Source organism: Aedes aegypti, chromosome 3 (genome assembly GCF_002204515.2).
Source record: "Aedes aegypti strain LVP_AGWG chromosome 3, AaegL5.0 Primary Assembly, whole genome shotgun sequence".
Taxonomy (NCBI): domain Eukaryota; kingdom Metazoa; phylum Arthropoda; class Insecta; order Diptera; family Culicidae; genus Aedes; species Aedes aegypti.
This window is the reverse complement of record NC_035109.1, coordinates 145439853-145459456: the sequence shown is the minus strand read 5'-3', so window position 1 is coordinate 145459456 and position 19604 is coordinate 145439853. Positions and strand designations below refer to the sequence as shown.

At 36.5% G+C, this 19604-nt stretch overlaps 1 protein-coding gene across 2 annotated transcripts in view; it reads left to right on the top strand.

The window, feature by feature from the left end:
* LOC5575987 (zinc finger protein rotund) overlaps positions 1–19604 on the top strand; it is a 371609-nt gene that overhangs the window by 271972 nt on the left and 80033 nt on the right. For both annotated transcript variants that reach the window (XM_021851475.1, XM_021851474.1), the window contains exons 4-5: positions 11316–11367; positions 12142–12374. In XM_021851475.1, coding sequence (XP_021707167.1) covers positions 11316–11367; positions 12142–12374 — 285 coding nt within the window. The remainder of the gene's footprint in view (positions 1–11315; positions 11368–12141; positions 12375–19604) is intronic.

The window sequence follows — 19604 nt, the reverse complement described above, 5'->3', positions numbered from 1 at the left end:
TTCAAATTGATTGCTGAACACTATAAACAAAATGTTTATCATAAATGGATCGCATAAAACCAATAACTTTGGAATTATGATTTTATCGGCTAACGTGTCCGGTACTCAGGAATCGTTGAATTCAACCCCAAAATCTCTCAAATACCTTGTAGACTAAATACTTCAAGATAATTCCTTACAAAATACTCAAGAAAATGCGATTCTGAATGGAAAATTTAACTAAAGTGCGTCTCGGCTGAACGAATGTAATTTGTTTGTCTGGCAAACCTAGCTAAACATATGTCGTCCACTGTAAATGTTGTTGTTGATGATGATTTTTCGTTCCCGTTGCTCACGTTGGACTCCGAATGCTTGGTTGCATGCCTCCAAATCACATTTCGCTACTCTATGCTCCACTATTTTTTTTGTTCTTCTGTTGCGTTCGTTGATTCAGTTTTCTGTTTCTCGTACCCAGCAAAGAATAGGACGTCGTGTTCCAGCGTGAAAGAAACGGTCTACAGCATCTCACAATCGCCACACGCTTGCTGCTCTGTGAAATCCTAATAAAAATCGTCATAGATTCATTTGGAGTCTGCAACCGGGAGGGTGGTTCTCTTAGCCCAATCATCCATTTGTGGCTGGATTGATCCAATCAGGGTCTACCCCAAGTCCGAGGCGATACGTCAGGAAAAAAAGAAAGCAACACCCCCTAGATTCCCACAGCTTCTGTGCAAGTCTGATTGATGTAGTGTGCACTATTTCCGCCTGGCTCTGTATTTCTGTAGTCAGACTGCAATGTTTTTTGTTCGTTCCTACTTTTGAGTTGCTAAGTTGCGTTTGTTCCTTACTTTGGCTTTGTGTGCGCAGGGAAATGCACGTGAGACGTGTAGAAAAGTAGTTCGTAGGTGGAGCGATTTCCGTTCATTTTCTGAATTGTTCTGCAAGGCATTAGCGAAAGCGGGTTTTATTAGGCACAACCACCTTAGCTGCATTGTTAGCTCCCGGTCAGGTTCCATTGCCGAATGAAGAGAAGGAAATCACTCCGAATACTGGTATTTCGTTAGAACACATGGGAACATCGACGCAAAAAATCAGAAAACCACTTTTTACTCTGTGTGTGTCCCGTATTTTCTTTTCGACGTTTTGGTTCGAATTGAAATCACCTTAAAATGCACTTTCATATACTTAACCTAACATACAATAACTTCTGGTTAAATATATCAACGATTTTTGCCTAAAATTATTGATAATTTTATTTGACATTTTCTCCAATATTTTAACATTCAATATTCGTTAGTTCTACAAATACCAGAAGTTGCAGCATCAGAACCATCTTCCAAATTTCATATTGACCCCGTCCATCTCTCTACCTGGAATTCCAACCGATAGTCCATATTGGTACAGCACACAGCATGGCCGTTGTCAAAACTTGTTTGAAGCCCAAAAGCTTTAAAGTTTAAAGATATATTTTCGATTTACTATTTCCCTTCGGGCTTTTAAATCTCTATCTTTGTACAACAGTTGGGATTTATATGCCAAATCTAAATGTATTCCACATGCATCTTCTTGAGAACAATACTCGACAGTTTTTGTTTACAGTGTGTGCGTTAAAATGAACAAATATACCTAAACGTCGCATAATAATGAACGCTTTATATACGGTACGGGTAGACTACAATTTGAAATTGTTATATCTCAAAATCGAGATTATTTCGAAACTTGGGATCTTCGGCAAACTTGTTTTGAAGGTGGAGCGCTATCTGATGGTACTTCATTTTTTTTTCGGAATTTCCATGGGTAGGATAAACGTTGGCAAATATTTTGTGCATAGAAAAGTTTTAACCCTGGACTTGAAATCGAAAGTTGCTGTACTTAAGGTACTAGAATGCTTGCTAACAATATTTTCAGGTGATTTTCCGGTCATCATAAATAATAACATAATTCTTAAGTAAAACTTCAAAGTAGATTTTCTCGAAACTTGGTTTTTGTCACTGAAAATCCCTTTGCCTCTAAGTCGTTACCACAAGTTCTAAGCAAGCTTTTTGTTTTACTGAGTGTTTTAAAAATAGGATATTGAAGGTCACTTGCCAGAAAAAGAGACTTAAAAGAGACCTAAAGAGGTTGAAAAGAGACCAAACAGAAACCATGAAAACAAAATGAAACCTAATAGGAGCCAGAAGATAAAAGCTTGATTCTTCATAGCATCAAAGGAGACATTTCTCTTAGATCTAACACTTTTTTGAGAATTCCTCGTGACATTGCGACAAGTTTTTCTGTACGTCATTTGTCATGATTTTCCCTAGGAAATTCATCAGAAATTTATTCAGGTAATTGTTCAAATATTCACATATTACTCCAGAAATGGTACTTCTCTAAAGATTATTTCAACGCTCATCTTAATTCCTCCAGAAATTCTTTTAAAAATTTTCCAAGAAAGTCCTAACTTCTCCAAGATTTTATCCATTGATTTATCCATCGATTTCCCTGGGATATTCTCCAAGATTTTCTTTCAAAATGTCTTCTAAAATTCAATTAATAACTTCTCCGTGGAGGAATTATCGCAGGGTAAAAATAAACTTTTAACTTATTTATTTTCTGTACACTCTGGAACAAACCTTTGTGATTTCCTGGATAGAGATTTTGTATTAATCTTTGGAACAACTGGAAATTTCGGTTGAACGATTAGTGGAAAAATATATGGAGGAAATACTAGGATAAAAATCAATGTAATGTAGTGAGGATAATACTCGAGTTAATAAGATTGGAGTTCTCAAGGATTTCCTGGAGCAAATTCTGGAGAAATTCTTCTAAGCATGTTTCAAAGAATCACTGGAAGAATTTCTTTAAGAATTGGTAGAGAAATTTCTTGAAGAATTTCTGCAGACATCCCTGTATGAGACCCTGAGAGTATTCTGTATAAAATCACTATAATAACTCCTGCGGCGTTTCCACGGGGAATCTGAGACTTAATTCTTGAAGAGCCTGTTGAACCCGTTGTAGTCTCCGAAGGTTTTTTTTTTTTTGAGTCTGTATAAGTTTGCATCAGGATTCAATCCAAACAGAATAAGGAAAAAGAGACTTTAGAGAACAGTTTACTTAAAATAGATACTTTATACAATCCATTAAATATAGAGAGTCGTTAGAGACTTGCATTAAAACCAGTGATTTTGTTGTAATATCCTCATCTTTTATAGGTAATGAATATTTTGCATTTATATAATATATATATATTTAACTAAGAACTACTTCCAGAAGAGTGTGCTGTGGACATTCGATAGGAATTGCTCTAAAAATCGTGAAGAAATTTAGCAATGCTTTGACAGCTTATATAAAGAGTGATCGCACGTTCAGAAATTGCTAGCATCATTACACTTGAAAACACGATGTGTAAAACACATTATTTCATCCAAATATTCTTCAATAATCATCTGTTAAATCTCTATGAATGTTCCAAACACTTCTCAAGAATTACTGCTCACGGCAATTTGTTCCACAACATATACAAGGTTGGTCGTACAATGGTGGAAATGTTCGCATCACGAAGCACCTCACGAGTATAAACCAACGTAAACCAAACATGATAGACTCGCGAGCAGGCTTGGTGTGAGTAAGTTTGCACCCGCCTGCTCTGGAGAACATACCAAGAAAAATAGTGAAAAGTTCGCGAACCTTTACTCGTGAATAACCGAACAAGGTAGGATTTATTACTGATTTGACAGACAAACCAATTGTATATCCATCAAATCGACAGTAAACTACCAGTTTGTTATCAAGACCCCTTAAAAACCAGAAATCTTTGAGTAAACAGTTTGTTTTTCAATAGTTTCATTTTTAAACATAATTATAACACAGTTTGTTATACAAAAATTAGATAAATTGCTCATAACAAATTTTGTTATAATTCAGTTATGGAAAATTACAAAATGATTTTTTTTTATTTGATTTGAAACATGATGAGTAACAATGAGTAACAATGAGTAACGTTATCTCCCGTGTCTCCCATTATCCATTAGAATATATACGACGTTGCTCGAGTTTGTGTACATTGAATTGATTATAAACAATTTAGTTTGTTTTGTCAAGCTTTCTGCTGGCCTTTTTTAATCGTGGGTAGGACAATCCTTTGGCTATCCTGCTCAAGTGTTTTTGTGCGTAGTACATGTCCTACCTATCCTACCCACTTCCCGAGCCATTGGGCTTCTGCAATATCTGAAAAACGCCACCTATTGACAAAATCTCGAACTTCCTGGCTCAAACAAAAATAACCTTTAAGCTACGGACAACTCTATCGAAGACGCCATTTTTCTAAGAGTTCAGGCTCTTAAAATATCTGCAATACAAAACTTTCATGCACACTAGCGCCACCTGGTGGATACATTTTAAATTAGCTAGTTTGAATAATGATAGTTTTTGAATCATTGTATTACATCACCGAAGGTGCCATGTTTCTAAATTGTCATGGTCCTGAAATATCCGCAATACAAAAGTTTTTCACTCAATAGCGCCACCTGGTAGCAATTTCTTGGCCAAAACAATGATAACCCTTGAGCTACTGAACAACTTTGCCGAAGACGTCATCTATTTAAGTTGGCAAGCTCGGTAAAACAAAAGTTTGACGCTCCCTGCTGGCAAAATTTTGAATCAACTGGCTCGAGCAATGATAGCCCTTGCATTACTGAACAATTTTACCACAAACGTCATTTTTCTAAGTAGTTAGGAACCTGACGTATTTACAAAATAATATTTTCATGCTCATTAGCGCTGTCCGTCTCATCGTGACAACATGCTTATTTGAAAGCTTCAAATATTTCAAACAAAAAATAAATAAATCAACCCTCGATGCTACGTTCAGAGAAAACACTGGCTTTTGGTATGGCAAACATCATTGCAGCAAACTTTAAAAAAAATCATAAAAAAAGTTGTGATAAAAAATATGTTTTAAACGAATCTTTCACTTGCAATGGCTTATATTTTGTGGTAGGGGAACTGTGGGTAAAATGAACAGGGGGGGGGGGGTAAAATGAACAGGTTTATGGTTTACGGTAATTATGCTTTAAATCTATTCAAAACATAGCACCATCTTTAATACTCAGACTAAGAAACTATTTCGACATCTCAAGCACGATCTAGAACTGTCAAAAGCTGGAAAAGTAAACAAAAACAAAGTACGCCTCTCCGTTTTCTCATATGATGTAAATTTTCACTCTTGGAATTTAAGGTTTTTATGACTAAAATCATCAAAAATCTATTGAACTGCGTAGCACATCATATCTTTATGGTTTTTATGATAAGTAAACGAAAATTGAAAGTATTTTTATCTTTTAAATCCTGAGAACAAATGATTTGAATATGTTGATTCTTTGGAGGTGAAATGAACCACTCGAGATGGGGGTAATATGAACACCATTGCAGGGCGAATACTACCGGATTTTATTGCAGATACCGAGAGTTTTCCGGAGAAAATACAAAGACAGATATCGGCAGCCATCCAAATGGTCGCAGCTAAACGTTCCATTGGTTCCAGAATGTCTGTGAGATATGCATTGCTCATGTACCAGATGCCAAGAATCATACCGCAACCCGTTCAATATAAATGGTGGTCATTTTACCCCCACTGCATGTTCATTTTACCCCCAGCATGTGTTAATTTTACCCCCAGTATATGTTCATATTACCCCCATTGTATGTTCATTTTACCCCCAAGTATATGTTCATATTACCTCCGTTACATGTTCATTTTACCCACATGTTTGGAACATTGACTCTATGGAATGGAATTTTCAAAACTATAATAATGTTGATAAAATTCTATTTCCATCACAATATTTCAACTTGTTACATGGCATAAACATCCTTCTTCAATTCTGAGTTATTGAAAAAGAATCTGACAGGTTCATAAACAAGAAAACATGAGAATTGCTTAGGGTTTTCATTTTACCCCCAGTTCCCCTATATGGTATGAACATTTTATGTCTTCGAGTTGATTCAAATTTTTATTTCTACACCTTTCTTGAAGGCACATGTCTATCTGAACGTTATGAATGTATTATTTTTCTTTCTCACTGCTAAGTGAATTAATCACAACAATGTTTGCATCAGAATAAGCGCTATAATATACCAACAAAGTTCCTCAAACAAACTGTATAGCTGAAATTAACAGTTTCTTGATCCTTCTACCACTTTTCACTTCTTCTAAATCAGTTCCCCAAAAATTGTCGAAAACTTTCTCTGGATTGAGAATGCTTCTAATTGGATTATTGAGGCCTACATTAAAGTTGCATGAGCTGTAAAATGATACCGATTCCTCTCTTCCTCTCTTAACGTCAGGATCAGAATTCAACACTATAAATTTAGTCAGAATCCATTAGTTGGATACGACACTGATTTGAGTCTGTTAACATAACTGAAGGATTTTTACAGGGCTATCATGATATTCAATTGACAAATATCCTGCTGAAAACACACATAAAATCACAATGAATCAAAAAGTGGATCAGACATTAATCACTAGGGTATGGAGTGAATCAACATGAATCACTTGAATATAAAAACAATCAATCCTGAATCACTGAGATATGAAGAGTTTCTGATTTGAATATAATGTGCGTCAGGCATAAATCACTCTCACATGAAGTAAAACATACCCGAATCCTTAAAAGATGCATCAGAACTGAAACACTTGAATATGCAATGGATCAGATCTGTTTACTTGAATATGATATGATTCTGATGTTAATCTTTTCCACTTCCAAATGCCTAAGGCTATCTAAACAACATTATGGACATTCTGTCTTATTAAATTAATGAGATTTATCAATCAACCTTCCATAACTTCTTGTTTCATATCCCAACAAACCGCTGAAGGAACCAGTGTGAAAGTTAGTATTCTTGGCAACTTTGGAACTTAGTAACGTCAGTGACGTCCGGATTTCTTTGGTTATCTGAACAGCTTTGTCGAAAACTCGAACTTGCTATTTCATTAGGATCACAATACACAATTAGCTTAAAATTCTTCATCCAACTTGTTCACTACCGCCACGTAGTGACAAAATTACGAGCTAAACTGTTCGCCTTTCAGATTACCTTGACCTTCTAACAACTTTTGCCAAAAACTTGAATATTCTTCATTATCAAAATAATGAGATAGAACTTGTATGAAGTTAAAAATATATAAACCAATCTATTTTTCTGATGCCCTTGATTTTCTGAAAAACTTCGCCGATAACTCGAGCTCAATTTCATCTGGTTCCAAAGGTAGAATTTGTTTGATCAAATATGCTTACTAGTGCTGCTTAACGGCAACATTAAGATCCAAACGGTTTGCTTTTCGGATGTCCTTGACTTTCTGAACAACTTTTCCGAAGATCTGATCATTCTATCTTTTTTAGATCAAAATATAAAACTAGTTAAGAATGCTCAGTTTCAAATGCTCACTAGCGCCACCTAGCAGCAAAATTTAGAACCAATTTTTTTTTGCAAATTCGATGTCCTTGAACTTATAATCAACTTTATCGTGGACTCGAACCTTCTATCTTATCTGGTTGATGAGACAGATGATCATTTTTATCTGCACACTAGCGCTACCTAGCGGTTTAATTTTGAATAATTTAATTACCTATTTCCTGGATGTCCTTGACTTTGCCGAAGACTTAAACTTTCTATCTCATATGGATCACGAAATAGAACTTGCTTAAAATATTTAATTTTACATGCTTACTAGTGCCACCTTGCGACAAAATTTGGAACCAAACTGTTTGTTTTTCGAATGTCGTTGATCTGCTGAACAACTTTGCTGAAAACCGCACCATTATATATCATAAGCATTTCGTGATATAGCATCATGAACTTTCCTGTTTTGAGGTGATGCTTTTCAGGGTGATTCAATATTTAAGCTGTGTGTTGCAATACTTTTACAAGCGGGTCCGTAGTTTGGTGGTTTCTTGCATGTTTCATTCATTTAGTGCAATAGATAATGCTAGCTTTTTGAAAAATCAGGTTTATATTCAAAATAGGCGATATGTTTAGAGAAAATTGACACAATTTCCATTATATTGCTCTAAATTCAGTATTATTTGTTTAAGCATTGAAGGAGTACATGCGATAAACTTAAAATTGAATATAGAAGGATTTAAAACAACAAGATTTCATGAAAAATTTCCAAACGTTTGGTAAAAACACCAATTTATGAACTGGCAACACGGCTGCTAGCAATAAAGTTCCCTGTTACAATCCATCTCAACGATGTGAAAGTAGGCCTTTGACAAAACAACCTATGAGAAGTGGTATCTTTCGACAGGCAATTGGTTTCGTTTCTGTACATTTACCTGGCACGTCTTGTTATAGGCCAGATCAAAGTGCAACGAAACCAATTGCCTGTCAAAATAGACCACTTTTCATTACAGTCACTCTGTTCGCAGTCTGGCGAATAGAAAATCTCAAGAACTGGCAACGTGATAATCTCATTGAAATCACTGGCAACTGAACAAAAGGTTCAAGCCCTCAAGTGTCATTCTTGTTTGAACAATGACAATTATATATTTTTTCTCGATCAACCAATGAGTTTCATTATGGTCAAATTTCGCCAAATATTTTGAACTTCACTTTGTTTTTAAACCAATAAAGATTTGTTAATTTACCTTGTCGTGCGAATTATTTCTTGGTATTTGTTAATTTAAATATCCCTACGGTCGCAATACTGCCCACCGATTCAAACACTCTCTACCTGGTATGTTCGATTGGCTCCGTTACGATTGGCTCCGATAGTCCTATCCGCCAGACTGTGAATAGAGTGACTGTACTTCTCATTGGTCGGTTTGACAATCGTTGAGTAGGATTCCAACAGGGTACTTTATTGCAATCCCGGCCGTGTTGCCAGTTTTCAAACTGCTTTATTTTATTATTTTTTTTTTTCAAAAAAATTGAATATATTTCGCGTAATGTTTTTGTTTTTAACCTACTAAAATTTGGAGCTAAATCAGTCTCACGTGTCCCTGCAATGTTTCAATAAATAAAGAAACTCACAATTGAGCAGTATAGTTGTTATTTTTTGCATGTAGATATCGCTGATTTTGAAAATAATCCTGATACTTAAAGTAGCTTGCACCTTCTTTATGACTAAAACGGCTGTCGAACCAACTTCGTTTTAAAAGTGGAGACACCTCAAGGAACATTAAAACGGATTCCCCGTTTCTCGGGTCCCGGGATTTCCGAAACGTACGTTTGTTGAAAAGCAATCAAATTAAAACGCAAATCAATGTTTTTTTTATTCTTTTAAAATCCAGTTTAAGTTGATCAAATACAGAAGCATTTATTGCGTTTCACGTCCACTATTTTTGAAAGCCTAGGATGAGAAAGCTAATCTGAAAGTACACCTCAACTTCAATTGACAATTTTCAGTAATCAATAAGCTTTAACAGTTTCATATGTTCTTCAAAGTTTTGATGGTTTTTTAATGTCTGAAGCAAATTATTTCAATATTATGACTAAAATGTTTGCAATTTATTTTACAGAGAACATAAAAAGGAAAACTTGTTATTAGTCGAGATAGATTTTGTTTAGTTACCCCACCCGAAAAAAAAAATAGAAAGTTGCTTTCTCTTTATATTTAACTAGTGGTCCCGGCAAACTTCGTATTGCCATCAAGTAGGCTGCTGAAAAACGTCATGGACGTCCCATACAAAACAGGAAGTTCTGTTTGCCCCCGTTTTTTCTAACTTTCCTGTAAACATCTTGAGTTTTTTATACACACAAACACGTCGGAACACTTCAGGATCATATCTACATGATAAATTTTAAAATCCGATAGCGCGTTCTCAAGTCATTTCGTGACATACAAACACCACTCCATTTTTATTTATATAGATTGTAAAAACATTGCTTTTTTCAAATTATAGTTCCATTTCAACAAAAATACCAGTTCAGTTGAAAATCTGAAAAATCCCGGGATTTCCCGGGATAAGCTTCAAATTTTGTTCCGGACAAGTAAATCGGCTGGGAAATGGACACCCTTATTACAATAAACACGGATTTTGAAAATTAATTGTTGTTTTCCGAGATCTAATCTTGTTGTTCACGCCTTGCGACGTTGCGACAAGCGAACTTTTTCATTCCGGCTCGGAGATCCCACCCACGCTCGTTGTTCTGGACCGCAAGACATCGTACGGTATTTGGACAAAATCGCCCGATGGAAAGATGCTTTAATTTGTTAAATGTTGACTTTGGTGTAAGTAGAAATAAGTTTGAAGCTACAATAAGACTATTACATTGGATTAAGACCAATACAATGCTGAAGATGAAGTGAAGTAAATAAAATAAAATAATCTTAAATGGTACAATTCGAAACCAAGGAATGAGTGATAATATACGACTGACCAAAACATTGTTTATCATAATACAGTTTTTTTATATGTCTTTCACCTAATTCATTTCGGCCGTTGCGTATTTCGTGTTACACATACTCCAGAGCTGAGAAAGTAACATTATACTTTCTTATCACATTATTATTATACCAAAAAAATAGTTCTTGAATGTTTTAAATTATATATGAACTTTATTCTGTTTGTCAATTCACTTTAGGGATGCTTGTGAATATCTACCAATGGTTTTTAGAAAGTGTAACATTAATTTTTTAACATGTTAGACAAATACTTGTTCACTTTTTGTCCACTCTTAAATTATTTTGGTTGTTGAATGTGCTGGAGAATGGGGTAAACACATTGACTACTGATCATTTGCAAAACATGTATTTTCAAGTAGATTACAAATTTCAAAATGTGATTTCACTATTGTTTTATAACTGTGATCAAGGATTTTAATCCATATTGTTATTAATTTTGTCCACATTAGTTGCTTCGCAGAAACAGCTTTTTATTTGTTCTTCCTATGTTCTTCCCAAAACGATGCCGTTGCATAGTCATAATTTGCGAAAACAATATTTTTTCTTCATGTACAAATTATTTTATAAATTCATTTTTCAAGAGCCATTTTTGCTTCACTCATTTCCTTCTGCCATCATGGGATTTGGCAGGTCACTTTTGATTCTCTTTTCATCGCGACTGTCAAAAAGCTTCGAACCAAACAATAGGCGATAAAGGCGTATGTCCCATTGTCCCACCGGTAGCTCTCAACGCTTCCTCTGATTTTCTTGCACGTGGCGTTTTTGTTCGATTTGGGATTGCATCCAGTGCTCATTCATCAATTAAAACATTTGTAGGATTTTTTTATTCTGTTTTGTTTCGTCACCAAGCAGTGTTTTTCCTTTTGGGATTCCGCGCGAAGCAATTAATCTGATTATTTTTCCACCCGATCTCACCAACGTTTTCTTCTCCCCCGAACAGGCGAAAATGAATGCGGTCGATCATCACCATCATCACAACAACCTGCAGAAAGGTAAGCCGCCCCCTGACGATAGTGAGTACCAAGTACACTGAAACCTCTGTTTACGTGATGATATAAAGTATATCCTCTTGAAATCCTGAACTTTGTCTGAATCCCTGGTTGTGTCTTAAATTGTCGTTAAACTTATTTGAACTTAGTTCTATGATCCTGTAAGGGTTACGTTACGCATGTAGATCTGATGAAATATATTCCAATATAGTTAACCTAGAACACTCGTTCTACTAAATCCTGGTAGAATACAACTTAGTGAGTCCATGTGGGTGTCAACCTGGTTCATAATTCTTCGAAAGATCAGTGGTCACGATTGTAGTAAATCTGAAGGCCTGTACTCAAAAGGGTAATTCTCTATATGGTTGTACAACTCAAAACTTGTTCGTAAATGTTTAAGAGATCTCTCGTTACGGCTGTAGAATTAAAGGACTGTTTCCCTTCGGAGTTCGTGACTGAACTAAAACACCAAGGTTCTAAAGTTTTCCAAATGCTTTGTCACTCAAGTTCGACTTCTAGTCTATTCGATATCAATCTGCCAAGCTTCATTAAAATTAAATTTTGAGAGTTATAATTCAACTTTCATACCCCGACTTACAACGTAAATGGAGGTTCCAGTGCACACGGGATGCTCGTGCAAATGTTTGGGCGAACTTTTTGATTATTTCGCTCGTTTCACGCCTCCGGGTGCAGTAATTGAAATTTCAAATTTTAATTTTCCAATTTTGCGTATTCTCTGTCTGCTCTTGCTGCGCGCTTCCGCTTGATCCGTCGTAGGTCACATGATTGACGATGGCCGCCTGCTGGATCACCATGGAATGCAGTCGGCTCAGATGAGCCAAATCTACGGAGCCCGAGGCGCCCCGAGCAATGGATCTCCAGGGGGACATCACGTGCATGCAAATCCTGCGGCCCTTTTGGTCGTTCCACAGCCCATCAACGCCACCAAGATAGGAGCAGCGCTGCCCAATGGAACTGGCCGAAAGTACCAGTGCAAAATGTGCCCACAGGTAGGTTCATTTTTCTTGAAATCTATTGTCTAAAGCAAAGCTAACTAAATGAAAAGGGAGAAATTACAAAGTCAGAACGCGAAGGTTCACTATGTAAAAGTGCAAAGCGATCGAGTGGATCGGATGAATAATTAATCGTTCCTCTCAGCGAAGGACGCGTTTTAAGCTAATTAATAGACCCACTGCAGTATGGTACAAAAAGAAGCTTTAGACTTGCTCACTTCGTAGAAGGTTGTACTAAAGCATACAAAAAAAAAACTGCTAATGAATAATTGCAGAGTGCGCTAGGCAAGTGGACAATGAACCCTGAAGGTCTATAATTGATAGAAATAAGATGTCTGAAATTACAGACTGCCTTTTTTCATTAAAAGGAAACCGGAACTGCTGGAATTGATTACTTGCCTGTAAAAGCTTTTGAAAAGTTTCTATGTCATCCACGTTTTCAGTACCAGCAAAAAAAAATGAAAATAGTAAACACGTTCGGATAGCTTCAACACATAATGCACAGCAAAAGATTAATTGTAATACTACGTCGTTTCTCTGCACATAACTGGCGCCGTAAAAATTGCGTAAATTTACATTCAAATTGTGGTTGTATGGAAAAACGTAGTTCATCGACAAAAGTCGTTTTATTGAAATAACAATAAATTACATCTTATTGGCAAAAGAGCATGTAAATGATCATATAATTTTTAAAAGCCCAGTTTGTCACATATGTCCAGAGTGCAGTAACCCCACAGAGTGTGAGGATTTTTGATTCCGTTGTGCTCGGTTCGCGTTGTGCGAGTGGAAAACAGATATTCGTTTTCAGTGGAGGATAGATTGCCAACTGGTGAGCTCGTTTCATGCTCATAATAACACATTTTTATCGTGACAACGTTATGTTTATAAAAGTAAATATGTTATGTCTGTTTCGTATAGTATACACCTACGTTTCTTGTTTCGTCATTATAAAAAATAATTTTCTAAAAGTTCGACATTATGAGTGTCGACGTGTAAGAGTCGCAGGGTAGTGCCTTGTTCAAACTATGGAATTGTATCATGATACAAACAACGTAATATATTATGATATTGTTTGACAGGTGATAGTATGGTTTTACTTCACACTCTTCTTATCAAATTTCACTGTTTTGCCAAAATCCTATGCAACTGCTGGCGGATCCTTTTAATTTTCGTTTCGTGTTCAAATTCAGCGATGCCTGCAGAAACTCGTTCAGCTTCTTCGGGATCGTCTTTGGAAGTGTATCCTGGAATTCCTCCGAGAGTTTATTCTGGAAATCATCTGGAAGTCCCTTGGGAATTTCTTCAAAAATATTCTGGGAGCTCCGCAAGAAGCTCCTCCGGAACCTCCTCCAGAAGTTTCAGACATACTACCAAAAGCTCCTGTAGAAGTTTGTTTGGACGTTGCTCTTGAAGTTCTCCCGGGAGTTCCTACATGAGTTTTTCTGTAAGTTGCTTTAGAATTTCCTCCGGAAGTTCCCTTAGGAGTTTTTCCGGTAGTTCCTGTAAGAATTTCCATCTTTTTGATTCGGATATCCTTCGAAATTCATTTGGAATTTCTTCCAGAATTTCCTTTGGAACTTCCTTCAGAATTTCCTGTGGTACTTCCATCGGTATTTCCCTTAGGCATTCCTTCAAAATTCTTTCAGAATTCCCTTCGAAATTTCCTTTGGAACTTCCATCGGCATTCCCATCGGAATTTACTATCTTCGGAGTTCCCTCTAGACAATCCTTCTGAATTCGCTTTGGAATTTCATTCCGAATTTCCTTCAGATTTTTTTCGGAATTTCTTTTTGGATATCTCTTTGGAATTTCCTTCAGAATTTTCTTTGAAATTTCCTTCGTAATTTCCTCTGGAACTTCTATAGGAATTTCCTTTGGAATCACCTCTTATCATTCTTTGAAAATTATTTGTGGAATTTCCTTCTGAATTTCCTTTAGAATTTCCCTCGGATTTTAAAATTCCTTTGAATTTTTATTTTTTGCAATTCAGAATTTCTTTCGGATTTCTTTTGGATTTTCCTTCGGAATTTCCTTTAAAACTTCCATCGGAATTTTTTTCAGAAATGTCTTTGAAATGTCCTTCGTAATAAGGAATTGCTTTGGAACTTCCATCGGATTTTCCATGACTTCTTTGTTATATCTATAGGATTTCCGTTTAGAATTTCCGTTGGATTTTTTTTTTTTCGGAATTTCCATTGCAACTTCTTCGGAATTTCCTTAAAAGTGTTTATTGGAATACCCTTTAGAATTTCATTTGTAGTTTCTCGAGGAACTTTCTTGGAGGAACTTCCTGAGTGGACTCTCTGGAGGCACTTTCTGGTGGAACTTACGATGATAAGTTAAAACGAAGTTCCTTAAGAAAATTTCACAGGATATTCCAAATTGAAATATGAAGAAAACTCAAAACAGAGTTTCCCAAGGAAATTTCAACGAAAATTTGAAAGAAATTCTAAAGAAAATTCCGAAAGTAACTCTGAAGGGAATACTAAAGGAAATTCCAAAGAGAATTTTCGAAGGCAATTCCAAAATAAATTCCAAAGGCAACTTCGAAGAAAATTCCAAAGGACATCCCAAAGCAAATTCCATTGGAATTACATAGGAAATTGCAAAAGAAATTCCAAGGGAAATCCCGAAAAAAAAACTTACAATTCCACTTTCATTCATGAAGATATGTCCTGAAGAATTTCTGTAATAACTTCTGAAGAATTATGTGGGAATGCTTGGCAAAATTTTCTGAAGAATCCTTGGAGGAGTTTATTAAAAAAATCCCGTGAAGAAATGTTTACGGCGATGCCATGTGAAATTGCTGGATGAATATCCCGAGGAACTGTTGAAGGATCTTCCGTGTAGTTTGTATTTTGTGGAATTTTTGTGCGAAGTCTTGGAGGATTTTATGGAAAAGTACTAGATAAGAATTCCTGAAGGCATTTCCAAGGCATTTTCTGGGGAAATTACCTAAAAACTACAAAAAAATAACTACTGAAAACTAAACATTACATATAATTTGCAATTGGATTAGATGGACAAATTGATGTGAAGATTTGCGAAAAAGTTACACGTCTTCTCAGTGAGAATCGAACTCACGACTCCCTGATCTCTAGTTAGGGCGCGTTACCCCTACGCCATGAGAGGACTCATGAACGCAGAAGTTAACCTGAATTCGATGATTTTCTGGATGTCTTCACTCAGAAATCTCTGTAGAAATTTGTCGAGAAACGATCATAGGTCCCTAGATAGCAGCAGGCCTGAGTGCCCCTTTACAAAACTCTTTTTCTCTGCAAGTTTACTCCACCATAATCATTTCACTGGACTTATAAAAACACATCCTAAATTGAATATTGTTTGGTTGTATCTTTTTATCTTTAGCTCGCTCGGACAAGTTTAGTTCTTATTCGCAGCTCCATCATAACGTCAGGCGATCGTATTTTCAGTTTTCTCCGTTGAATAACTGTCAAAGCGCTTCAACATCAGGATTCATGCAAAATTTGTAGTCGAGTAGCACATTCGAGCAGCTATATGAAATGTCATCTTCAAAAGGTGATCATGATACAAACTGCTCGAATATGCTGCTCGAAAGTAAACAGCAACTCTGCAGGCATTTGACAGAAATGCTATTCTGTATGTTTATTCTAATTCTAGTCATGATTTTTTTTTTCTACTCGAAACACCCCGAACAGTTGATCCAGTCGAAAGATAAACCTTTAAACTCTGAAGAATACCACAGGAAGTTCTGCTGGATCTGGTATTGGCCACGGCTGAGCGGAACAAAAAATAAACAAGATTTACTCTTTGGCTTTTTCCATGGATTGTGATGGAGGCGGATGAGGAAAGTTTTATACTCGCTTCGAATCATATTGAGGTCCACTTCAAACTAAAGTCATGCAACAAATCTGTATAAGACGAACCAGTTAGCTTTCCAGAATTTCTCACAGAATTATTCCAGGTATTTATGAAGAATTCATCGGAAAATTACCGTTTTGAATCATATTACGGACAGCTTCAAATTCCGGACACTCTACTTTGTATGGGAAACATTTCACATGAAATGTTTCAATTTTTGCTGTTCAAAAGTTCTCACTTTCAAGGCTCGTTTTAATAAACTTGTTCCATAGAAATCTATGCAAACTTATAATGTCCATCTGCCTTAGACGTCACTGTAGTGACTTGACGACTTCAACTGATGGTTTGACTTTTCTATTAATGATTTCCATGAGCTGTCCGGAATTCGAATCAAAGTGTCCGGAATATGAGGCAAAAGTGAGGAAGTGTCCGGAATGAGAATCATGAAAAGGCCACACATTTCGATTTATTTAAAATTATTCAAGTTACAGAAGCGTATTCTTTACCCACCATTCGAAAGTTTAGGGTATCCGACGGTCGATAACGCTGAGTAATCATACAGAATGAATTATTTTGTATGGTCTATGCTGAGTTATACTTCACTAAGGCCTTAAGTGTCCGTAATATGAATCAAAACGGTACTTCAGAAATTCCTTTGCAGATTCCTCTGATGAGTCCTCATCCTGCAATATCGCCAATATTTTTTCCATAGTTTAATCTGTAAATTCTTTCATGGATACATCCGTTCTGGAAATTCTCCAGAAAATAACCTGAAAATTTCTCCAATATTTCTTTAGGGGTTCTTTCTAAACTTTCCTCGGACATTTTATAGAAAATTTTCTTATTCCAGTAGTGAATTTGCCGGGTAGTTTTCCAAAAATAATTTCTAGAAACTATGTATTTTGGGAATTATTTTGGTTTTCCCTTTTAATTTTTTTTCGGTGAATCATTTTAGGGCATTTCAGGGAATAATGTCAGAAGTTCGTCAGGAAATTACTCAAGGAATTCCTGTAAAGAATTACTCCATCACGATCAACGATCGTACTCGAGCAAAGAATGTTCTGTACCAAATTCTTCAGGGAACATCTTAAGGAATTCGAAAGCATACAACAATGCTTCAAAGAACTTCTCCGGTAATTTCTCTCCCTCGGGAATTTTATAGTAATGCTCTCAGTAATTTCTGTGTCTGAATCTATCGGGAGTTTTTTAAGCATAAGCATAAGCATAAGCATAGATGACCGTACAATTCGTAGTTGCTACTCCGTGATTGACCGGAATAATCAAAGTTGCTCAAGAAAGCAAGGTATTTAGCTTGGGAATGTTTAGAATTACTCTTAAACGTCTTCAGGAAATTTTTCCCTAAATTCATCCAGGAATCCTGAAATTTTTTTTTTCATGCAAGAGAAGGGGATATCCTACATGAACTGCTTCAGGAAACATCTTAAGGAATTCCATCAGGATTTTTGTGTGAATTCATTGCAGAATCCGTCCGGCATTCCGGTCCGATAGGAACTACTAGAGGTACTTTCGGAGAAACACCAAAAGGGACTTCTACAGGAACGGAGGAACTTTTCGTGAAACTGCCGAAGAAACTGGGAACCCATGCGGAGGAACTTCTAGCGAAACTTTGAGGAAATTTTTGCGGAACATCTGGGGCAACTCATAACTACCTATGGTATGCGTCGATTTCAGAGAAATTTATAGAGGAACCCTTAGAAAAATATGCAGAGGAACTCTTAGAGGAGCTTCCGCAGGAGCTCCTAGAGTACCTTCCAGAAGCAATCCAAAAGAAACTCCAGAATTAATAAAACATCTGGAAGAACTCCTTGTCAAACTTCCGAGTTCCTAGCAATACTTCAGGAGAAACTCTTAGGGTAAATTCTGGAAGAAATCCTAGAGGATCTTCTGGAGTAAATCCTGGAAAAACTGGCGGCAGAACTCTGAATAAAACTTTCAGGAGAACTTTTAGAGGAACTTTCACAACTCCAGAACTGGCGATACTTCTGCAGAAGTTCCTTGGCGTACTTTCACTGCAACTCTCAGGGCAACTTCCAGAAAAATTCGTTGCGGAACCCAAAAGGATTTCAGAAGGAACTTCTACAAGATCTTGTGGATATATTTCTAGTGGAACTTCTGCAGAAAATACTAGGAAAATTTTGGAGAAACTCCTTAAAGAGCATCCAGAAGAATATGTATAAGAATTTCTACAGAAACTCTGGAGGGAACTTCCACAATAAATATTAGAGGAACTTCCGGAAGAACATCTAGAAAAAGTTCCAGAAGATTCCGAAGATAAACTTCCGGGATGAACTCTACCGCAACTTTCAGGAGCACCCTGTGAAGGACTCCTAGTGGATCTTCCGGAAGAATCCTAGAGGATTTTGCGGAAGAACTTCTAGAGGCACTTTTAGATGTTTTATTATAGCAACTTCTGGAGGAACTATCTGTAAAACTTCCTCAGATACTTTTGGAGAAACTCATATGAGAACTTTGGAAGGAACTACTACAGGAACTTCTGAAAGAACTCCTATGGGAACTACCAGAGGAACTACTAAAGATACTTCCGCAGAATCTCGAACAGGAACTTCAAGAGAAACACCTACAGTAAATTCCGGCTGAACTTCTACAGAAACTCCTACCGGAACTTCTGATTGAACTTCTTAGTAAACTTCCAGAGGAAAAACGTCCGAAAGACATCCTAAAGAAACTTACGGAAGAACATTCAGAGGTACTTCCGGAGGAGCTCTTAGAGCAACGTCCGAATAAAGTTCCAGAAGTCCTATTGGAACTACCACAGGAACACTTAGGATAATTTCCAAAGGAATATTTAGAGGTGCTTTTGGAGGAATTCCTAGACGTGCTTCTGGAGGAACTCCTGGAGGAATTTCTCGGAGGAATTCCAGAAAAAAACTTTCGAAAACCTTGTTAAAGAAATTGCTGAAATATATTTCGGAGGAATTTCTGCAGATGCAAGTAAGATTTTTGGCAAAACATTGATATTCTTGAATTAGGTAAGAAGAGTTTACTTCTCCCTCTTTATATCAGCTGTCAAACAATATCATTATTATATCTCGTGTGAACAAGCTTCGTGTTACAGTTATATCACGTTCCTGATTCTACCTCATTATTCCGAATGCCATTACCCCAAACGACCTATAACTCCGAATGACATAACCCCGCATTCAAATATCATGGGGAAATGTCATCACATCATGTCAAGATAATTGTAAATTCGGGGAAATAGCATACGGGTGATGGAATTTGGAGTAATGGTACATTCGGGGTTATGGCATTCGGGGTAATGGCATTCGGGGTAATAGGGTAGAATCAAATTATAACCTTCCTCTACACGACGTCATCAAGTTTACATTACTTTTCAAAGAAAAT